General features: G+C 29.6%; 3 protein-coding genes and 1 long non-coding RNA gene across 7 annotated transcripts; 3 read left to right on the forward strand and 1 right to left on the reverse strand.

Moving 5' to 3' along the window:
- Window positions 1–3,191: 3,191 nt before the first annotated feature.
- On the forward strand, window positions 3,192–13,112 carry LOC124421888 (cholinesterase 2-like). Of its 3 annotated transcripts, none has more exons than XR_006941735.1 (11): window positions 3,192–3,495; window positions 3,595–3,606; window positions 8,991–9,110; window positions 9,405–9,567; window positions 9,915–10,100; window positions 10,181–10,380; window positions 10,455–10,611; window positions 10,675–10,802; window positions 10,866–11,010; window positions 11,083–11,476; window positions 12,487–12,601. XR_006941735.1 is itself a non-coding variant. In XM_046957575.1 (11 exons), exons 1-11 carry the CDS (start codon window positions 3,259–3,261, stop codon window positions 12,910–12,912), a joined length of 1,695 nt encoding a protein of 564 aa, XP_046813531.1. In that variant the 5' UTR covers window positions 3,192–3,258; the 3' UTR covers window positions 12,913–13,112. The 3 variants fall into 3 exon arrangements, 1 of the variants encoding a protein (XP_046813531.1); XR_006941736.1 differs by having other exon boundaries at window positions 11,083–11,409; XM_046957575.1 differs by lacking the exon at window positions 11,083–11,476 and adding an exon at window positions 12,699–13,112 and having other exon boundaries at window positions 12,487–12,619.
- Window positions 3,789–7,608, forward strand: LOC124421889 (acetylcholinesterase-like). Of its 2 annotated transcripts, none has more exons than XR_006941737.1 (8): window positions 3,789–4,251; window positions 4,379–4,564; window positions 4,644–4,843; window positions 4,918–5,074; window positions 5,138–5,265; window positions 5,329–5,473; window positions 5,546–5,872; window positions 6,950–7,079. XR_006941737.1 is itself a non-coding variant. In XM_046957576.1 (8 exons), exons 1-8 carry the CDS (start codon window positions 4,230–4,232, stop codon window positions 7,370–7,372), a joined length of 1,182 nt encoding a protein of 393 aa, XP_046813532.1. In that variant the 5' UTR covers window positions 3,791–4,229; the 3' UTR covers window positions 7,373–7,608. The 2 variants fall into 2 exon arrangements, 1 of the variants encoding a protein (XP_046813532.1); XM_046957576.1 differs by lacking the exon at window positions 5,546–5,872 and adding an exon at window positions 7,159–7,608 and having other exon boundaries at window positions 3,791–4,251.
- Window positions 13,113–14,142: 1,030 nt separating the features above from the next.
- LOC124421831 (juvenile hormone esterase-like) lies at window positions 14,143–18,662 on the forward strand. Its single transcript, XM_046957474.1, has 10 exons — window positions 14,143–14,420; window positions 14,521–14,652; window positions 14,950–15,112; window positions 15,529–15,714; window positions 15,794–15,993; window positions 16,068–16,224; window positions 16,288–16,415; window positions 16,479–16,623; window positions 18,116–18,248; window positions 18,328–18,662. Exons 1-10 carry the CDS (start codon window positions 14,235–14,237, stop codon window positions 18,527–18,529), a joined length of 1,632 nt encoding a protein of 543 aa, XP_046813430.1. The 5' UTR covers window positions 14,143–14,234; the 3' UTR covers window positions 18,530–18,662.
- A 1,688-nt stretch (window positions 18,663–20,350) lies between these two features.
- Window positions 20,351–21,634, reverse strand: LOC124421832. Its single transcript, XR_006941729.1, has 2 exons — window positions 21,470–21,634; window positions 20,351–21,394 (listed from the first exon to the last, which is right to left on the reverse strand). It is a non-coding gene; the product is annotated as an uncharacterized LOC124421832 (long non-coding RNA).
- Between the last annotated feature and the right edge of the window lie 60 nt (window positions 21,635–21,694).

Consider the following 21,694-nt stretch of genomic DNA (forward strand, 5'->3'; position numbering starts at 1 on the left):
TATACATGCACGTAAACACACTCGTATACGTAATAACAGACTATTTTAAAGCCACCATCTTTCCTTTCCCTTAACACTTTCCCTCACCCCACCCTCCCTATTAACGCCGAAATTAATGATTTCTATTATTTAATACTAATCTGTATCTGCTCTATAACGTCTCGTCTGTATAATATCTCTGTACACACATCATCGGGCCTTTTCCATCAAAAAGCAACCAAAGGAATAATAAAATAACGAAAGAAAAAAGAGAAAGAGAGAGAGAGAGAGAGAGAGAGAAGAGAGAGAGAGAGAACAAAAAGTGAGGAAAAAGGAAAAATGTGAAAGGAAGAGTGAAAAACCGAAAAACAAAAGAATAGAACAAAACAAAACGAAATGAAACGAAACGAAACGAAACAAAAACAAAAACAAAAGAAAAAATAACGAGTCATGCGCGAAGAATAGAGAAGGAACGAATAATACAATAACCTTACCTATCCCGACATATTGCTTCTCATAGCGTTGGATATGGTAATGTTTGAACAAAAAAGGAAAAAAAAGGAAGAAAAAAAAAAGAAAAGAAAAGAAACCCCAAAAAAAGAAAAAAAAAAGGAAGAAGAAACGTTAATTGAGCATTGTTATCTATGTAATACAACATAGGATGTTTTGTATTATATTTTCATAATAAATAGAAACGTAGAAAAAAAAAACCAGAGACGTATTAACCAGAACCATTATAATATCATTTTATCATTTATTATTAAGACCTACTCGAACCCTTTTAAACGGATCATCACTTAAAATCCATTAAGCAATCTTCCTTTTCTACACTACGTTTTATCTATATACATATGTACATATGCATATGTAAGTATTTATGTATGTATATATGTATATATGTATGTATGTATGTATCTATGTATACATAAATATGTACCTACTTACATACATATTTAGTGCGCACCTCCATTTTCTTCTATAATTTCTTGCTATTTTCTTTTTCTTTTCTCTCTCTCTCTCTCTCTCTCTCTCTCTCTCTGTCATTCTATCTCTATCTCTATTTCTCCAATCTTTCTTCCTATCTTTTTTTTGTCTCTTTTTTTCGTTTTTCTTCCTCCTTCATTAACAATTCATAGCGTAACAAAACAATATGAGCTATCTCACGTTGTTCATCACTGTCTACAATAGTCGAACGATCGTTTATCGTCATATACTGTTTAAACTCATGATTGAAAAGGACTGGGGGGAAGAAAATTCGAACAATAGACATAAGTAGAAATAGAATTAACCCCACGAATATAAATTTTCGAGAAAAGCAGATTTGGTAAGATAATGTCCACATTTTGCTTCGGTCTTATCAAGAAACACGATCCCTTGGCACGAAGGGACGAAGGACGTGCGTGATCAAGTAAATGGGGAAGGTTTGTGAAAGCAATCAAATATATATATGTGTATATATATATATACATATGTATATCTATGTATACATATATATACACATGTATATATAGATATGTACATATATATATATAACGTGAAATGACGAAAATCGTTTAAAGACGAGAAATATTATAATTTATCGTTTTAATAAGAATAAGATAAGTTTTTTTCTTTTATTTTCTGTCGAACAGATGACAAGGGGGAAGAAAAACTTTTCCGTTTAAAATAAAAAACCAAACGTTTATCTAATTCGCTTCTTCATTTTTTGTCGTAAAAATTTTCTGAAAAAAAATAAACGCATTTACACGTACATACATACATACATACATACATATATATATATATATATATATATATATATATGTATATATATATACATAATTTATATATAATAACGTAAATTTAAAAAATCAATCATAATTTATCATTTTGATAAAAAAATATATACATATATTATATTTTTTCATTTTCTATCGAATAAATGATAAAGAAAGTATAAATAACGTTTAAAAAGAATACAAACCCATCTGCATACGTATATATGTATATAAATCTATATCTACATGAAATAATGAGAATTGTTTCAAGACAAGAAAGATTTTAATTTATCGTTTTGATAAGAAATATACGGATAGATATATTTTTTTAATCTTTTCTTTTTGATTTTTTATTTTGTGTCGAACAAACGAAAAGAAAAAAGAATAACATAACGTTTAAAATAAGCAACCAAACATTTATCAAATTTATTTCTTCATCTCTCGTTGTAGAAATTTTCTAAAGATGAACCACTTGAATCGTATACACTTTACGTACATATGTAAGTATGTATGTTAATGTATCTAGGTATATATGGATGTTCGACAAGAGTCAATAATTGGCGCGACTTGCTTTGGCACGAACTCGAGAGCAATCGACTGTTCTATAGAAACGGTCACGTATCGACTCTTCCATTATTATAGAGACATCGTTCTTGGTTAAAAACCCTTTCCTACAATCAACAATGAAAGTTCTTTACGTACGCAAGTCAAGCTGACGTTTGGATATTACTGAAAAAAGAAAAAGAAAAGAAAAAAGAAATTAAAAACTTTAACAAGCTAGTTCAATATTCGTTTACCCGTTGATATTACTGCAGCACCATTATCCAGATAATACTTTGAATTACCAACATACAAAAAAACTGAAAGAACAGAATAATACAGAATATTAGATAAGAATTTAGAATTAACGTATAATATAATATCATTGGATATTAGCAGAAGGACCTTTGTGTAAAAATAAAATATTTAAAAATAATATTTAAAAATAAAATATTTAGTCGATACTATTTACTAGTATTTAATCAATATAATTTATTATTATTAGTTATAAAGATATAAGGTCCATAGCTGTCCATTATTTTGAAATCAATAATATGTATTTATTTAAAAACTCTACATCGAATTCTTTTTAAACATAAAAACGTTAAAACGTTAAACGAAATGATAGCAACAAATTATTCCCGAGCGATATATTCTAACATTGTTTTGTGTCATTTAAAAGATAACATTCAAATATCACCTTGAAAATAAGTTAACGCTTATATATATATATATATACAAAGAAGATCGTACGTACAAATAATATTTTCAATGAAAAAACAAAACATATATAAATATATATATATATATATATATATATATATAAATATATATATATATATATATATATATATATATATATATATATACGTAAAAGTAAAAAATGTTTTGAATTTACAACAATAAGATGTCCAAACACCAGTCGTAGTCAAACGTAAACTACATTGCTTTATATACGGTAATTTATGAAAAGGAATATTAGATGTGGACATGCTTTTTGGGAACAATGATAAAGTTCATTTTATCCTTGCTCTTCATTTTTTTTCTCCAAGTTTATTTATTTAGTTGGTGTTTCGTCGCTGAATACTCACCAGTTATACAAACTACTAAAGGACCGGTGAAGGGTCTCGTTTTGAAGACCATCAGAGAATCTAAGAAATATCATTCCTACAGAGGTATCCCTTACGGCGAACCACCAATTGGACATCTTCGATTTAGAGTAAGTATATCGTAATTAAGAGAAAAAGAGAGAGAGAGAGAGAGAGTGAGAGAAAGATTCGAAATGAATTTGTCCAAAATGAATGAGAATTTCCATTAGCCACCTGTCGAGGTAGATTCATGGACCAAAGTGTTCGATGCCACTAAGGATGGTCCTATTTGTCCACAAATGCATAATAACAAATTCATCGGCCAAGAGGATTGTCTGAATCTCAATGTCTATACGCCGCGGATGATTTTCCATCTTTATGTCATTTAACATGTTAACTATCAAAACGATATATTCAACTAAAGCACTTTATAAAAATATTCTTGTTTATTATCATAACCATACATAACGCCATGTTAAATTAATAGTAAGAAATAATTTTCCACTTTTACGATCATTAGGTAAAAGAATATTACTACAGTACTCATTTATATTTTAGTTCATAGGAATTACAATCATACTAGTCAATTAGTTGGATTGGATTAATAAATATTATTTTACAATGTTTCCCAATAGCTTCCTAAAGATGGGAAAGACACTAATCTCAAAGCTGTTATGTAATTTATCCAATAACTGAAGAATCAGTAGATAAAATTAATGTTTAAAAATGAAATACGAATATACGCATCACTATGTTAATTCTTCTATTAAAAAGATAACAACAATGAATGAGCAAGACGTCTAGTCCAACTATCTCACAACTAACTTAACAAAAGTTACGATTAAGAATCATTAATAGAACAAATATGTTAATGGACAAAAAATTCGGTATTACTATATCAATATGACAAATAGCTTTGGCCAATTATCAACATTTTTTAAACGAAATAATAATTAAATAAGTAATAAAATAACGAGCATATTAAAAAATCAGTTTTAATAATATTCCGCACAGGATTTTTAGCGTTGCAACATCAAAATGCAACTGGCAATGCAGGCTTAAAAGATCAGAATTTTGGTCTGAGATGGGTTCGCAACAACATAGCAAAATTTGGTGGTGATCCAAATAAGGTGACGATAGCTGGTGAAAGTGCTGGTAGTGTCAGTGTAGGATATCACATACTTTCAGAAAAATCGAAAGGTATTCAATCATTTCCTTTATGCTCAAAATCAAAATTTATTTAACACTCACTTTATCTTCAATTTCATTCTATTTACAGGTTTATTACGTAGTTCAATCGCAATGAGTGGGGTGTCAATAGCTTACAGTGGATTCAGTATACAAGAAGATGCAATAAAAACAGCTTACGAATTCACTAAGAAACTTGGTTCCACAGCAATGAACGTTGATGAGTTACTTGAATTTTATTACAAAGTCGATGTCGAAAATTTGACTAGAACAATTTCAAACACAACGAGAGTAAAAATTACTTTCAGAAATTATTCTATTTATTTTACTATTTAATAGAAGTTTTCATAAACTCAATGTTTTAGATAAATATTCCCTTGAAACCAACTCTGGAAAATCCAAATTACGGTCCAGATTGGTTCTTAACCGAATGTTCGTTAAAAAAATCCAGATCTGGAAATTATAATCACGGATCTCACATGCTAGGCTATGCCAAAGACGAATTAATTTCATTCCTTGATAGTTAGTATTCTTGCTATTTATTCTATTTACATTAAATTTATATTATTATTTCGAATTTTATAGCAATGGGTGGTATTCTCGATTGTGTGAAGTTTTCTTGGACATACGCTTTACAACTTGGAATAACAAAAATCGACATGCCAAATATAGAAGATGGTATAACGAATGCCAGCTTACGTCAAATCATAAAGGTAAGTTAAATTAAGAAATAGGTACGATTTTGAATAAATTAACTCTGTTATAATACTTTCTAGACTGCTACGGAAGTTTTGTTTATATCTCCTATAGATTACAAGGAAAAATTAATGGCAAAATTCGGCGATCCCATTTATTATTATCGATATGATTTCATTTATAACAAATCGCTTCACAAAATTCTACTTGGCATTGATATTGATGGTATGTTTTATTATATATCCAGTTTATATACTGTTTATGTATGGCTTGAGATTTATATATTAAGGATATTAGTTTTAGATGTCACCAAAATATAAGAGATGAATAATAGGGATAATAGCAACAAAATCGAATAAGAAATTCTGATCTGAAAATACCTCGATCAATTACTACTTGAATATGAAAACGAAGTTGTTTATATAATACAACGTTATTTACTACCTCCTACTCCATTATATCATAACATGATAAGAAAAATACGTTCATAGCAGATGATCAAAAGTAGCATTCTCCAGAATCAATGAATATATAGGTTTGACAGCCTGCACGAGATATTATGTTTGATCCATTCTAACATTTCTGGAAAACTTTAAAACGGCTAAAAAGGATTGTTGCCAAGAGGTATACTCATTAACCATACGTGTTTCGTAAACAATCATTGACATGATTGTAGAGTAAAAATAAACAGGTATCGTAGAGTGACATATACTCTGTATAAAGGGATTCCATAATCCATTTTTCTACAGTTTTGACTAATAACCATTAAATGAAGCATTTTCGGTATGTCCTCCTTATCTAATATTGGTGCATATCTTCTTCTTTCATTATTCCTAAATATAACTTCATTATTCCGAAATATCACCAACAAATAACTCTACTGTGAGGCTACTATCAGCCTGCCAACCCCTTATTTGTATGTTGCAATTGTTCACCTATGTCTTAATGGATCCAATCCTTTGAACGTTGACATCAATTGGACTAATTAATTACTATAATAAATAGTAGTAATTAGCAATATGAGAATCATAAATAAAAATGTCTTTTCTCTAAAAGAACAAGTTATACGCGCATATATAAAGATCAAAACGGCAAGTTAACTTTGAAAGATGTTTGCTACTTTTTGAAGGTTGTTCTTGCTCGATTCAAGGTTACATATAGAACGACTGTATTTTGTTGATCGAGAAACTGGTGATTAATAACATCATGGCCTGCCTATAAAGCTCTCTAGAAAGGATTATAGTTACATAGATTAGTATTAGTTACCTAAATACGTGGAAAATATCAAGAGTGTTTTACATGGATCATCATAAATTTATTATAAATTATTTTCAATTTTCTAAAGTTTAGATGTACTATTGCAACCATTCGAAAATCTCTGGAAATCTTTAGGTGATATCACAGTCAGTGAGAATTTTTCTCCTTAGGAATTCTTCATTAAATATATGTGCTTCGTAGACAAAAGGTTTTACATGATCACATTGAAATAATCGTTTTACATGTAAAATTGATGACAAATAATATTGGATACTGGGATATTTTTAAATATTAATATCTGTACCGATCCCGTTTCACAATTATAGTACCATAAGGAATTTTTAGTTGATTTTTTGGCTATAGATAAGAAAAATTTGTAACTTTTACTTATTCAATCTTTTTATTTTATTTTTTTTTATTAATTATAATAATTAATTGTTATAGGTGCTGCACATGGTGACGATTTGGAAATGATATTTTATTCAGATTTATTCCAAGTAAATTCCAATGCAAAGAACAGGACGCTGTTACAAAAAAGGGTGACACGTTTATGGGCGAATTTTATTAAATACGGGTTAGAAACCAAAATGGATTGTCTAATAGTAAGCAATGTCGTAGGTGGGAAACTTCGATTAATATTTACTTGTTTACAGAAATCCAACTCCAAATGGTACCAACGATACTTTATTAAACGTTGTTTGGCCAGATTCGAGAGAATCTGGTAAAATGTTATGGTTAAACGATGATTTGGAAATACATGATCGATACAAGAGTCAAGACATCACAATGATTGAAACTGGGTTACAATTAAACGGTGGACCAAGAGACGGATGTAATAACAAATGGAAAAATAACATACAAGATTAATTATTGTTCACTTGAGTTAAATAATTTCTCAAATTATTAACTTAATTCAGGTTTAATTATTAATATGGTATCGTTATAAGTGGAATTTAACTATTAAGTGATCTTACAATCAATTATAAATTCGGCCATTTATTACTTAATATCTATGCGATTACCTCTTAAGTACACATTTTGTATTCATTGAAACCGATAATGGATTAATAAATCTTCATTATGGATACGTTAAAAAATGTAATTAATCAATAAATCTGTATTTTGTATTCCATGAAACCGTTAACTGTTGGTTAACGTATGTGCATTCTACAATTTTGTGTTTTTATTAGTAAACTAACAAGAATGTTTCTAATAGTTAATAAATCTGTAATAAGTTGAATACTTATGAATTCTTTCATAACATTAGGGAACGTTATTTGCTCATAATTAAGAAGAAAATCCGTTCTTAAATAATTACATCGTCCGAAAAAAAGTAAGAAAATTGATATCGTTAATTTTAATACGTTGTTCTCTGATTCATTCGTTTTTCAGCCTCTTTTACTGTTACTATCAGGCTACTTACTATTTTATCTTACCGATAGAGTAGCTCAGGACAGTATTCATCATCATTAGTTTGTTAAGACTAATATCTGGCGAAGTTTTCACGATCAGATTGAAAAAAACCGATAATTTAAAATTAGGAAGCAAAATGTAACACATTTATCGATTCCAAAGATTCAATTAAATAAACATACATTTAAATTCTGAATGATTAATTCGGGTTCGGAATTTACGTTTCGTTAAACAAAAGTGCAGAAGTTATAGGGCAATTATGCACTCTTTTGATATATGCGACATTACCAATTTTGCTTAATTACCGATACATTCGATATATAAACTGTAGAACTGAATAAACACAGAATTCTTTTGATATATTATATTTATAACATGCTACGGTACTGGTCAATGATCTCATTACTTGAAAATGTGAATGCTCTTTGTTCTTAAGAAACGAGTTTATTAACGACTACAAAGTTTTAAGACGTCCATAAAGTTTGTCCATATGCTTATCATGAGATTGTAGCAATCTGTAAATAACTTTTTCCTTGAAATTATATGCAATATTTTTATGCTAAAACGTAGAAATATTTTACGAAATTCTGACACTTGGCAAGTAACATAATAATGGACATTTAGAAATGATAATACTTGTATGCATATATATTTACTATTGCGATAACAATACCCACCAGTTCTACCTTAGCATTTTATAAATTTCTTTTAGTAGTTAACCTACAAGATAGTCATTAGTTGTCTATTTTAGCTGAGCTAACATCGAAGACGTACAATATGTCTTTGCTCTACATTTTTCTCTTGTTCAGTTGGTCTTCGGCAGCTGAATTCTCACCAGTGATAAAAACTACCAAAGGATCGGTGAAGGGTCTCGTTTTGACTACCATCAGAGAATCTAAGAAATATCATACCTATAGAGGTATCCCTTACGGCAAACCACCAATTGGACATCTTCGATTTAGAGTAAGTTTATCGTAATTAAGAGAAAAAGGAAGAAAGAAAGAGAGAGAGAGCTAGAAAAAAAATCGATATGACGTCCAAAGCAAATGAAAATTTTCTACCTCCTGTCGAGGTAGATCCATGGACCAAAGTGTTCGATGCCACAAAGGATGGTCCCATTTGTCCACAAATGCATAATAACAAATTCATCGGCCAAGAGGATTGTCTAAATCTCAATGTCTATACGCCGCAGGTGATTTTCCATGTTTATGTTATTTAACATGTTAACTATCAATACGGTATATTCAACTGAGGCACTTTATAAAAATATTTTTGTAAACAATCTGTATAATAAAATTTATTATCATAACCATTCATAACGCCATGTTAAATTAATAGTAAGAAATATTTCTCCACGATTACGATCATTAAGTAAAAGAATATTACTACAGTACTCATTTATATTTTAGTTCATAGGAATTACAATCATACTAGTCATTTAGTTGGATTGGATCAATAAATATTATTTTACAATGTTTCCCAATAGCTTCCTAAAGATGGGAAAGACACTAATCTCAAAGCTGTTATGTATTGGATTTTTGGGGGAGGATTCCTTTCCGGGGCAGCTTCGAAATTTAATTACTCTCCTGATTATCTGATTGAAGAGGACATAATAGTCGTCACTGTTAATTACCGGTTGGGTGCTCTTGGTACGATAACGAATTTATCCAATAACTGAAAAATCAGTAGATAAAATTAATGTTTAAAAATGAAATACGAATATACGCGTCACTACGTTAATACTTTCATTAATAAGATAACAAGAATGTATGAGCAACACGTCTAGTCCAACTATCTTCCAACTAACTTAACAAAAGATACGATTAAGAATCATTAATAGAACAAATATGTTAATGGACAAAAAATTCGGTATTACTATATCAATATGACAAATAGCTTTGGCCAATTATCAACATTTTTTAAACGAAATAATAATTAAATAAGTAATAACATAACGAGCGAATTAACCAATTAGTTTTAATAATATTTCGCGTAGGATTTTTAGCATTGCAACATCAAAATGCAACTGGTAATGCAGGCTTAAAAGACCAAAATCTTGGTCTAAGATGGGTTCACGACAACATAGCAAAATTTGGTGGTGATCCAAACAAAGTGACGATAGTTGGTGGAAGTGCTGGTAGCGTTAGTGTAGATTTTCATATTCTCTCAGAGAAATCGAAAGGTATCCAATTATTTCCTTTTATGATCAAAATCAAAATTTATTTAATCCTCAACTTATCTTCAACTTCATTCTATTTAAAGGTTTATTCCGTAGTTCAATTGCAATGAGTGGGGTGTCATTAGCTTACTATGCATTCAGTATACCAGAAGATGCAATAAAAACAGCTTACGAATTCGCTAAGAAACTTGGTTCCACAGCAATGAACGTTGATGAGTTACTTGAATTTTATTACAAAGTCGATGTCGAAAATTTGACTAGAACAATTTCAAACATAACGAGAGTAAAAATTACTTTCAGAAATTATTCTATTTATTTTACTATTTAATAGAAATTTTCATAAGCTCAATGTTTTAGATAAATATTCCCTTGAAACCAACTCTGGAAAATCCAAATAATGGTCCAGATTGGTTCTTAACCGAATGTTCGTTAAAGAAATCCATATCTGGAAATTATAATCACGGATCTCACATGCTAGGCTATGCCAAAGACGAAATAATTTCATTCCTTGATAGTTAGTATTCTTGCTATTTATTCTATTTACATTAAATTTATATTATTATTTCGAATTTTATAGCAATGGATGGTATTCTCGATTGTGTGAAGTTTTCTTGGACATACGCTTTACAACTTGGAATAACAAAAATCGACATGCCAAATATAGAGTATGGTATAACGAATGTCAGCTTACATCAAATTATAAAGGTAAGTTAAATTAAGAAATAGGTACGATTTTGAATAAATTAACTCTGTTATAATACTTTCTAGACTGCTACGGAAGTTTTGTTTATATCTCCTATAGATTACAAGGAAAAATTAATGGCAAAATTCGACGATCCCATTTATTATTATCGATATGATTTCATTTATAACAAATCGCTTCACAAAATTCTACTTGGCATTGATATTGATGGTATGTTTTATTATATATCCAGTTTATATACTGTATATGTATGGCTTGAGATTTATATATTAAGGATATTAGTTTTAGATGTCACCAAAACATAAGAGATGAATAATAGGGATAATAGCAACAAAATCGAATAAGAAATTCTGATCTGAAAATACCTCGATCAATTACTACTTGAATATGAAAACGAAGTTTTTTATATAATACAACGTTATTTACTACCTCCTACTCCATTATATCATAACATGATAAGAAAAATACGTTCATAGCAGATGATCAAAAGTAGCATTCTCCAGAATCAATGAATATATAGGTTTGACAGCCTGCACGAGATATTATGTTTGATCCATTCTAACATTTCTGGAAAACTTTAAAACGGCTAAAAAGGATTGTTGCCAAGAGGTATACTCATTAACCATACGTGTATCGTAAACAATCATTGACATGATTGTAGAGTAAAAATAAACAGGTATCGTAGAGTGACATATACTCTGTATAAAGCGATTCCATAATCCATTTTTCTACAGTTCTGACTAATAACCTTTAAATGAAGCATTTTCGGTATGTCCTCCTTATCTAATATTGGTGCATATCTCCTTCTTTCATTATTCCTAAATATAACTTCATTATTCCGAAATATCACCACCAAATAACTCTACTGTGAGGCTACTATCAGCCTGCCAACCCCTCATTTGTATGTCGCAATTGTTCACCTATGTCTTAATGGATCTAATCCTTTGAACGTTGACATCAATTGGACTAATTAATTACTATAATAAATAGTAGTAATTAGCAATATGAGAATCATAAATAAAAATGTCTTTTCTCTAAAAGAACAAGTTATACGCGCATATATAAAGATCAAAACGGCAAGTTAACTTTAAAAGATGTTTGCTACTATTTGAAGGTTGTTCTTGCTCGATTCAAGCTTACATATAGAACGACTGTATTTTGTTGATCGAGAAACTGGTGATTAATAACATCATGGCCTGCCTATAAAGCTCTCTAGAAAGGATTATAGTTACATAGATTAGTATTAGTTACTTAAATACGTGGAAAGTATCAAGAGTGTTTTATATGGATCATCATAAATTTATTATAAAGTATTTTCAATTTTCTAAAGTTTAGATGTACTATTGCAACCATTCGAAAATCTCTAGAAATCTTTAGGTGAGATCACAGTCAGTGAGAATTTTTCTCCTGAGGTATTCTTCATTAAATATAGGTGCTTCGTAGACAAAAGTTTTTACATGATCACATTGAAAAAATCATTTTACATGTAAAATTGATGACAAATAATATTGGATACTGGGATATTTTTAAATATTAATATCTGTACCGAACCCTTTTCACAATTATAGGACCATAAGAAATCTTTAGTTGATTTTTTGGCTATAAATAAGAGAAATTTGTAACTTTTACTTATTCAATCTTTTTATTTTATTTTTTTTTATTAATTATAATAATTAATTGTTATAGGTGCTGCACATGGTGACGATTTGGAAATGATATTTTATTCAGATTTATTCCAAGTAAATCCCAATGCAAAGAACAGGATGACGCTGTTACAAAAAAGGATGACACGTTTATGGGCGAATTTTATTAAATACGGGTTAGAAACCAAAATGTATTGTCTAGTAGTAAGCAATGTCATAAGTGGAAAACTTCGATTAATATTTACTTGTTTACAGAAATCCAACTCCAAATGGTACCAACGATACTTTATTAAACGTTGTTTGGCCAGATTCGAGAGAATCTGGTAAAATGTTATGGTTAAACGATGATTTGGAAATACATGATCGATACAAGAGTCAAGACATCACAATGATTGAAACTGGGTTACAATTAAACGGTGGACCAAGAGACGGATGTAATAACAAATGGAAAAATAACATACAAGATTAATTATTGTTCACTTGAGTTAAATAATTTCTCAAATTATTAACTTAATTCAGGTTTAATTATTAATATGGTATCGTTATAAGTGGAATTTAACTATTAAGTGATCTAACAATCAATTATAAATTCGGCCATTTATTACTTAATATCTATGCGATTACCTCTTAAGTACACATTTTGTATTCATTGAAACCGATAATGGATTAATAAATCTTCATATGGATACGTAAAAAAATATAATTAATCAATAAATCTGTATTTTGCATTTCATGAAACCGTTAACTGTTGGTTAACGTATGTGCATTCTACAATTTTGTGTTTTTATTAGTAAACTAACAAGAATGTATCTAATAGTTAATAAATCTGTAATAAGTTGAATACTTATGAATTCTTTCATAACATTAGGGAACGTTATTTGCTCATAATTAAGAAGAAAATCCGTTCTTAAATAATTACATCGTCCGAAAAAAAGTAAGAAAATTGATATCGTTAATTTTAATACGTTGTTCTCTGATTCATTCGTTTTTCAGCCTCTTTTACTGTTACTATCAGGCTACTTACTATTTTATCTTACCGATAGAGTAGCTCAGGACAGTATTCATCATCATTAGTTTGTTAAGACTAATATCTGGCGAAGTTTTCACGATCAGATTGAAAAAAACCGATAATTTAAAATTAGGAAGCAAAATGTAACACATTTATCGATTCCAAAGATTCAATTAAATAAACATACATTTAAATTCTGAATGATTAATTCGGGTTCGGAATTTACGTTTTGTTAAACAAAAGTGCAGAAGTTATAGGGCAATTATGCACTCTTTTGATATATGCGACATTACCAATTTTGCTTAATTACCGATACATTCGATATATAAACTGTAGAACTGAATAAACACAGAATTCTTTTGATATATTATATTTATAACATGCTACGGTACTGGTCAATGATCTCATTACTTGAAAATGTGAATGCTCTTTGTACTTAAGAAACAAGTTTATTAACGACTACAAAGTTTTAAGACGTCCATAAAGTTTGTCCATATGCTTATCATGAGATTGTAGCAATCTGTAAATAACTTTTTCCTTGAAATTATATGCAATATTTTTATGCTAGAACGTAGAAATATTTTACGAAATTCTGACAGTTGGCAAGTAACATAATAATGGACATTTAGAAATGATAATACTTGTATGCATATATATTTACTGTTGCGATAACAATACCAACCAGTTCTACCTTAGCATTTTCTAAATTTCTTTTAGTAGTTAACCTACAAGATAGTCATTAGTTGTCTATTTTAGCTGAGCTAACATCGAAGACGTACAATATGTCTGTGCTCTACATTTTTCTCTTGTTCAGTTGGTCCTCGGCAGCTGAATTCTCACCAGTGATAAAAACTACCAAAGGATCGGTGAAGGGTCTCGTTTTGACTACCATCAGAGAATCTAAGAAATATCATACCTATAGAGGTATCCCTTACGGCAAACCACCAATTGGACATCTTCGATTTAGAGTAAGTTTATCGTAATTAAGAGAAAAAGGAAGAAAGAAAGAGAGAGAGAGCTAGAAAAAAAATCGATATGACGTCCAAAGCAAATGAAAATTTTCTTTAGCCACCTGTCGAGTTAGATCCATGGACCAAAGTGTTCGATGCCACAAAGGATGGTCCTATTTGTCCACAAATGCATAATAACAAATTCATCGGCCAAGAGGATTGTCTGAATCTCAATGTCTATACGCCGCAGGTGATTTTCCATGTTTATGTTATTTAACATATTAACTATCAATACGGTATATTCAACTAAGGCACTTTTTAAAAATATTCTTCTAAACAATCTGTATAACACAGTTTATTATCATAACCATTCATAACGCCATGTTAAATTAATAGTAAGAAATATTTCTCCACGATTACGATCATTAAGTAAAAGAATATTACTACAGTACTCATTTATAATATTTTAGTTCATAGGAATTACAATCATACTAGTCAATTAGTTCGATTGGATTAATAAATATTATTTTACAATGTTTCCCAATAGCTTCCTAAAGATGGGAAAGACACTAATCTCAAAGCTGTTATGTATTGGATTTTTGGGGGAGCATTCGTTTTTGGGGCAGCTTCGAAATTTAATTACTCTCCTGATTATCTGATTGAAGAGGACATAATAGTCGTCACTGTTAATTACCGGTTGGGTGCTCTTGGTACGATAGTTAATTTATTCAGTAACTGAAATATCGGTAGATATTAATGTTCATAAATGAAATATGAAGTTTTCTGAGCTTCTAGCTACACGATATAATGACAACGAATACATTCGTCACTATACTGATTGTCTCATTTATCCTAAAAGAATGATCGATAAGCAAGGCATCTGACAAAGGGAGAACTAACTTTATAACATTTGCAATGGACAATTGTTGACAGAACGAATACATCACTGATTATTTTATATTTTTCCATCTTACTTTGTCAATATTATAAATAAATTCTATGTTACTTAGACAGTATTATAAATAAATATGTCTAAATATTAATACTCTTTAAAAGAAATATCGATGAAATAAGAAATAACAAAATGATCGAATTAACAAATCAATTTTAATAATATTCCGCACAGGATTTTTAGCGTTGCAACATCAAAATGCAACTGGTAATGCAGGCCTAAAAGATCAAAATCTTGGTCTGCGATGGGTTCGGGATAACATAGCAAAATTTGGTGGTGATCCAAATAAGGTGACGATAGCTGGTGAAAGTGCTGGTAGTGTCAGTGTAGGATATCACATACTTTCAGAAAAATCGAAAGGTATTCAATGATTTCCTTTATGCTCAAAATCAAAATTTATTTAACACTCACCTTATTTTTAATTTTATTCTATTGACAGGTCTGTTCCGTAATTCAATCGAGATGAGTGGAGTACCATTATGTTATTGGGGATTCAGTATACCAGAAGATGCAACAGAAAGAGCTTACGCATTCGCTAAGGAACTTGGATCCACAGCTACGAACGTTGATGAGTTACTTGAATTTTATTATAAAGTCGATGTAGAAAATTTGACTAGAACAATTTCAAACACAACGAGAGTAAAAATTACTTTCAGAAATTATTCTATTTATTTTACTATTTAATAGAAGTTTTCATAAACTCAATGTTTTAGATAAATATTCCCTTGAAACCAACTCTGGAAAATCCAAATTACGGTCCAGATTGGTTCTTAACCGAATGTTCGTTAAAAAAATCCAGATCTGGAAATTATAATCACGGATCTCACATGCTAGGCTATGCCAAAGACGAATTAATTTCATTCCTTGATAGTTAGTATTCTTGCTATTTATTCTATTTACATTAAATTTATATTATTATTTCGAATTTTATAGCAATGGGTGGTATTCTCGATTGTGTGAAGTTTTCTTGGACATACGCTTTACAACTTGGAATAACAAAAATCGACATGCCAAATATAGAAGATGGTATAACGAATGCCAGCTTACGTCAAATCATAAAGGTAAGTTAAATTAAGGAATAGGTACGATTTTGAATAAATTAACTCTGTTATAATACTTTCTAGACTGCTACGGAAGTTTTGTTTATATCTCCTATAGATTACAAGGAAAAATTAATGGCAAAATTCGACGATCCCATTTATTATTATCGATATGATTTCATTTATAACAAATCGCTTCACAAAATTCTACTTGGCATTGATATTGATGGTATGTTTTATTATATATCCAGTTTATATACTGTATATGTATGGCTTGAGGTTTATACATTAAGGATATTAGTCTGGATAAGATATTACCTTGGTGATGTTTCCAAATTTAATAGGTGAAAGAGAGGAACACTAGCACCAATATCGTATATGGAATTATGGTGAAATTCATGTCTGAAATTATCCCGTTCAATTACTACTTGAATATGAAAATGTAGCTGTTCATTTAATAAATCATTATTTTCCTATTCCCTTATATCATATCATGATAAGATGAATACGTTCATACCAGACGTTCAAAGCGGTATTTATTAGCATCAGTGAATCCACAGGTTCGATAGCACTAAAAGCTATGTTGCATTCATTCTAACATTTCTGGAAAACTTTAAAACGGCTAAAAGGATTGTTGCCAAGAGGTATACCTATTAACCATAGGTGTTTCATAAACTATCATTTACATGATTTTAGAGAAAAAATAAACTGGTGTCGTAGAGTGACATACACTCTTTATAAAGGGTGTCCGTAATTCATTTTTTTACGGATTTAACTAATAACCTTTAAATGAGGCATTTTCGGTATGTCCTCCTTATCTAATATTGGTGCAAATCTCCTTCTTTCATTATTCCTAAATATAACTTCATTATTCCGAAATATCACCACCAAATAACTCTACTGTGAGGCTACTATCAGCCTGCCAACCCCTTATTTGTATGTCGCAATTGTTCACCTATGTCTTAATGGATCCAATCCTTTGAACATTGACATCAAATGGACTAATTAATTACTATAATAAATAGTAGTAATTAGCAATATGAGAATCATAAATAAAAATGTCTTTTCTCTAAAAGAACAAGTTTATTCGCGTATATATAAAAATCAAAACGGCAAGTTAACTTTAAAACTTGCTATGATTTGAGAGTTGTTTGTTCTTGCTCGATTAAGGGTTAAATATAGAACGACTGTTTTTTCTTGATCGAGTAACTGATGATTAATAACATCATGATCTGCCTATAAAGCTCTCTAGAAAGGATTATAGTTACATAGATTAGTATTAGTTACTTAAATACGTGGAAAGTATCAAGAGTGTTTTATATGGATCATCATAAATTTATTATAAAGTATTTTCAATTTTCTAAAGTTTAGATGTACTATTGCAACCATTCGAAAATCTCTAGAAATCTTTAGGTGAGATCACAGTCAGTGAGAATTTTTCTCCTGAGGTATTCTTCATTAAATATAGGTGCTTCGTAGACAAAAGTTTTTACATGATCACATTGAAAAAATCATTTTACATGTAAAATTGATGACAAATAATATTGGATACTGGGATATTTTTAAATATTAATATCTGTACCGAACCCTTTTCACAATTATAGGACCATAAGAAATCTTTAGTTGATTTTTTGGCTATAAATAAGAGAAATTTGTAACTTTTACTTATTCAATCTTTCTATTCTATTTTTTTTATTAATCATAATAATTAATTGTTATAGGTGCTGCACATGGTGACGATTTGGAAATGATATTTTATTCAGATTCATACCAAGTAAATCCCAATGCTAAGAACAGGATGACGCTGTTACAAAAAAGGATGACACGTTTGTGGACGAATTTTATTAAATACGGGTTAGAATTCAAAATAAATTGTCTAGTAGCAAGCAATGTCATAAGTGGAAAACTTCGATTAATATTTACTTGTTTACAGAAATCCAACTCCAAATGGTACCAACGATACTTTACTAAACGTTGTTTGGCCAGATTCGAAAAAATCTGGCAAAATGTTGTGGTTAAACGATGATTTGGAAATACATGATCGATACAAGAGTCCAGATATTACTATGATTGAAAATGGGTTACAATTAAACGGTGGACCAAGAGACGGATGTGATATCGAATGGAAAAAATAACATACAAGATCAATTATTATTCATTCCGTGTTAAATAATTTCATAAATAATTATCTTAATACAAATGTAATTTCCAAATTGTAACTTTATAAGTGAATTAAAATTTTTAAATGATTTAGCTGTCAACTTAAAATTTTTTCAATTGCATTTGAGTACTTTTATTTCTTTATTTTATTATTATTTTTATTTATTTTTTTTTTCTATAAATACGTAAACTAAGAATATGCTTAAATAAAAAGTTAAATCGATTTTTTAAATATTTATCTTAAGATTTCAATATAATTGAACCGTTGTCAATAACTCATAACTCTTTAAAACTCAAGACATTAGGAGTTCAAATGATCTACAACATCACTCTTTATAAAACTGTATTCCGTTAAATCATTCTAATAAATTCCTCTAATCTTGCTTCTATCGGATCTGACTTCGTAATACAGTAGATTTCTGATATTTAATTTTGATTCAATCAGAATAGCATTTTTATACAATATTAAGAATGATTGAGCGTGAGGAGGTAGAGAGAAAAAGTAAGAAGATATAGATTGGGAAACAAGATAGAGGTTTATAGAGTTAATATAGGTAGGGAAACAAAATAGAGAGGGAGAGAGAGAGAGAGAGAAGGAGATAAGGAAAGAAAAAGAGAGAAATGGAAAGGAAATCTTTTATTTTTAACAAGATTTTTATATGTGAGCTAGATGCCTCTGAGAAAAGGGAAATAGGAAAGTTTGCAGTCAGTAAAAGTCAATCAAAAGAGACATTCAGTATTTGTCATTCTATAAATCCAGTCACTAATTACTTTATAACTATACAATAAATTATTAAGTCTGTTTTCTGGATTCGTTGAAACCAATAATTAATTAATAAATCTTTAATATAGATTTGTTAAAAAAGATAATTAATTAATAAATCTGAATTTTTCATTCGATGCAACCGAAGTATTAGTTAACGTATCTGCGTTCTACGATTTTCTGTTTTTATTAGTAAACTAACAAGACTATATCTAATAGTTAATAAATTCGTAATAAGTTGAACGATTTATATTCTTTCATAACTTTATAGAACGTTATTCGCTCATAATTATGAAGAAAATCCGTTCTTAAATAATTACATCGTCCGAAAAAAAGGTAAGAAACTTGAAATCGTTAATTTTAATACTTTGTTCTCTGATTCGTGCATTTTTCAACCTATTTTATTATTATTATCAGGCTACTTATTATTTTATCTTACCGATAAAATAGTAAGTATGTTACGTTGCTCAGGACAGCATTCATCATCGTTAGTTTCTTAAGATCAATATCTGGCGAAATTTTCAAGGTCAGACTGAAAAAAACTGATAATTTAAAATTACGTAGCAAAATGTAACACATTTATCGATTCCAAAGATTCAATTAAATAAACATACATTTAAATCCTGAATGATTAATTCGCGTTCGGAATCTAAGTTTCGTTAAACAAAAGTACAGAAGTTATAGGGCAATAATATATTTTTTGACATTTTGATTAATTATCTATAAGAACGATATTTAATCTGTAGAATCGAATGAGCAAGAAAATTCCTTTGATATATAATCTCTATAGCTTGCTAGAGAATTGTCCATTTAGATTGTGGACTATGAGAATATCATTTTGATTTAAATAAACGAAGAATTAACAAGATAGATAAGCTAATCTTAAAACAAAATTTATTAAAAAAATGGAGAATTAACAAAACGGTAATTATATTTCATCCATATATTATGTTTATTATTATGTTGCGACAGACCAAATATTAGGTTGGGAACTATGAAACGGCCGTTGAATGAAAATAAAAAACGAAAAGCGCAATTTTTCACATTATTTATTATATTCAATTGAAATAATTTCCATTGGCATCTACGAGTTTTGCCAACGATTGGACAAATCATATATGCCTTTTTGAAAAAAATCTTTATTTTTAGAGTTAATAAATAATTCAAAGTCTTTTATAATATCATTTTGGTTATTGTATTTTTTTCTTTTAAAAATAATTCATAATTACGAAAAAGATAATAATCGGTCGGTGAAATATCAAGTGAATATGGAGGATGTGGTAAAATTTCATATTGTAGAGAAATTAATTTGTCAACAGTAATTGAAGCTTTATGTGGTCATGCGTTATCATACAGTAATATTGCGCCGTGCCGATTGAGCAATATTGGTTGTTTTTTCATAAGTTTCTCATGCATGACATCAATTTCACGACAATAAGACATCTCTGTTATAGTTTCGCCTGGTTGTAGAAAGGAATAATGGATCACTCCTTGGGCATTCCACCATATGGTGATCATAATTGTTTTTTGATGAAATTTCGGTTTTGGAGTGTGTCCTGGGGGTGTATTCTTATCTACCCATTGGCATGATCGTTTTCGATTATCATACAAAATCCACTTTTCATCACAAGTGATGATTTGGTGTAAAAATGGCAATTGTGTATTGCGAAGCAACAAAGATGCGCACTTGCTTTTGCGGTCAATCATCTGCAGTTGTGTCAATTCGTGCGGCACATATGAGTCCAATTTCTTGACTTTATTTATTGCACGCAAATGTTTTAACACAGCTGTATGACTAGTTCCTAGTTTAAACCCAAGTGTTCGACTAATTGTGTGGATCGGATTCCACAGTCGTCCTTAATTCCTCGTTATCAATCTGGGCTGATGGTCTTCCTCGAGACTCATTAACGATACTCAAATTGTCAGAACGAAATTTTTGGAACCAATATCGAGCATTTTTTTCATTGGTGGATCCATCTCCGAATGCCTGATTAATATTTCTTGAAGCTTGAGCTGCAGTATGATATAATTTAAACTCGTATAAGAAGAGTAGATATAAATCGCGTTTTGTTTCCATCTGGTTTAGGATAAAAATAAAATAAAAATGGGATACAAACACGAAAAAATTTTACAAAATGAGTAAGAAGAACACCTTTAAGTTTTATAAATTAAAATATCGAGCGCATGTTACAATGTATCTCTTTCAGTCGCAGCTGAACACAGACTAAACATAAAACGCCCGTTTCATAGTTTCCAACCTAATATATGCCGCCTTGAAATTATATATTATCAACAAGTTTCAATATATGAAACAATTCTACCAGATGGCCAGTTACGTATCAGTGGATATTTATGAGGTAAGTTATATTTGAATGTT

The sequence above is a fragment of the Vespa crabro genome, chromosome 2 (genome assembly GCF_910589235.1).
Source record: "Vespa crabro chromosome 2, iyVesCrab1.2, whole genome shotgun sequence".
NCBI classification, from domain to species: Eukaryota; Metazoa; Arthropoda; class Insecta; order Hymenoptera; family Vespidae; genus Vespa; species Vespa crabro.

What these genes read in the sequence shown, in the direction of transcription:
- LOC124421888 (XM_046957575.1), top strand. Translation starts at nt 3,259, where the DNA reads ATGTGGACATGCTTTTTGGGAACAATGATAAAGTTCATTTTATCCTTG. An exon ending in ACTTGGCATTGATATTGATG is followed by an intron (nt 11,011 to 12,486) that starts GTATGTTTTATT and finishes TAATTGTTATAG; the next exon opens with GTGCTGCACATGGTGACGAT. An exon ending in GCGAATTTTATTAAATACGG is followed by an intron (nt 12,620 to 12,698) that starts GTTAGAAACCAA and finishes ACTTGTTTACAG; the next exon opens with AAATCCAACTCCAAATGGTA.
- LOC124421889 (XM_046957576.1), top strand. Translation starts at nt 4,230, where the DNA reads ATGTTAATGGACAAAAAATTCG. An exon ending in ACTTTCAGAAAAATCGAAAG is followed by an intron (nt 4,565 to 4,643) that starts GTATTCAATCAT and finishes TTCTATTTACAG; the next exon opens with GTTTATTACGTAGTTCAATC. An exon ending in GCGAATTTTATTAAATACGG is followed by an intron (nt 7,080 to 7,158) that starts GTTAGAAACCAA and finishes ACTTGTTTACAG; the next exon opens with AAATCCAACTCCAAATGGTA.
- LOC124421831 (XM_046957474.1), top strand. Translation starts at nt 14,235, where the DNA reads ATGTCTGTGCTCTACATTTTTCTCTTGTTCAGTTGGTCCTCGGCAGCT. An exon ending in CAATTTCAAACACAACGAGA is followed by an intron (nt 15,994 to 16,067) that starts GTAAAAATTACT and finishes TCAATGTTTTAG; the next exon opens with ATAAATATTCCCTTGAAACC. An exon ending in ACGAATTTTATTAAATACGG is followed by an intron (nt 18,249 to 18,327) that starts GTTAGAATTCAA and finishes ACTTGTTTACAG; the next exon opens with AAATCCAACTCCAAATGGTA.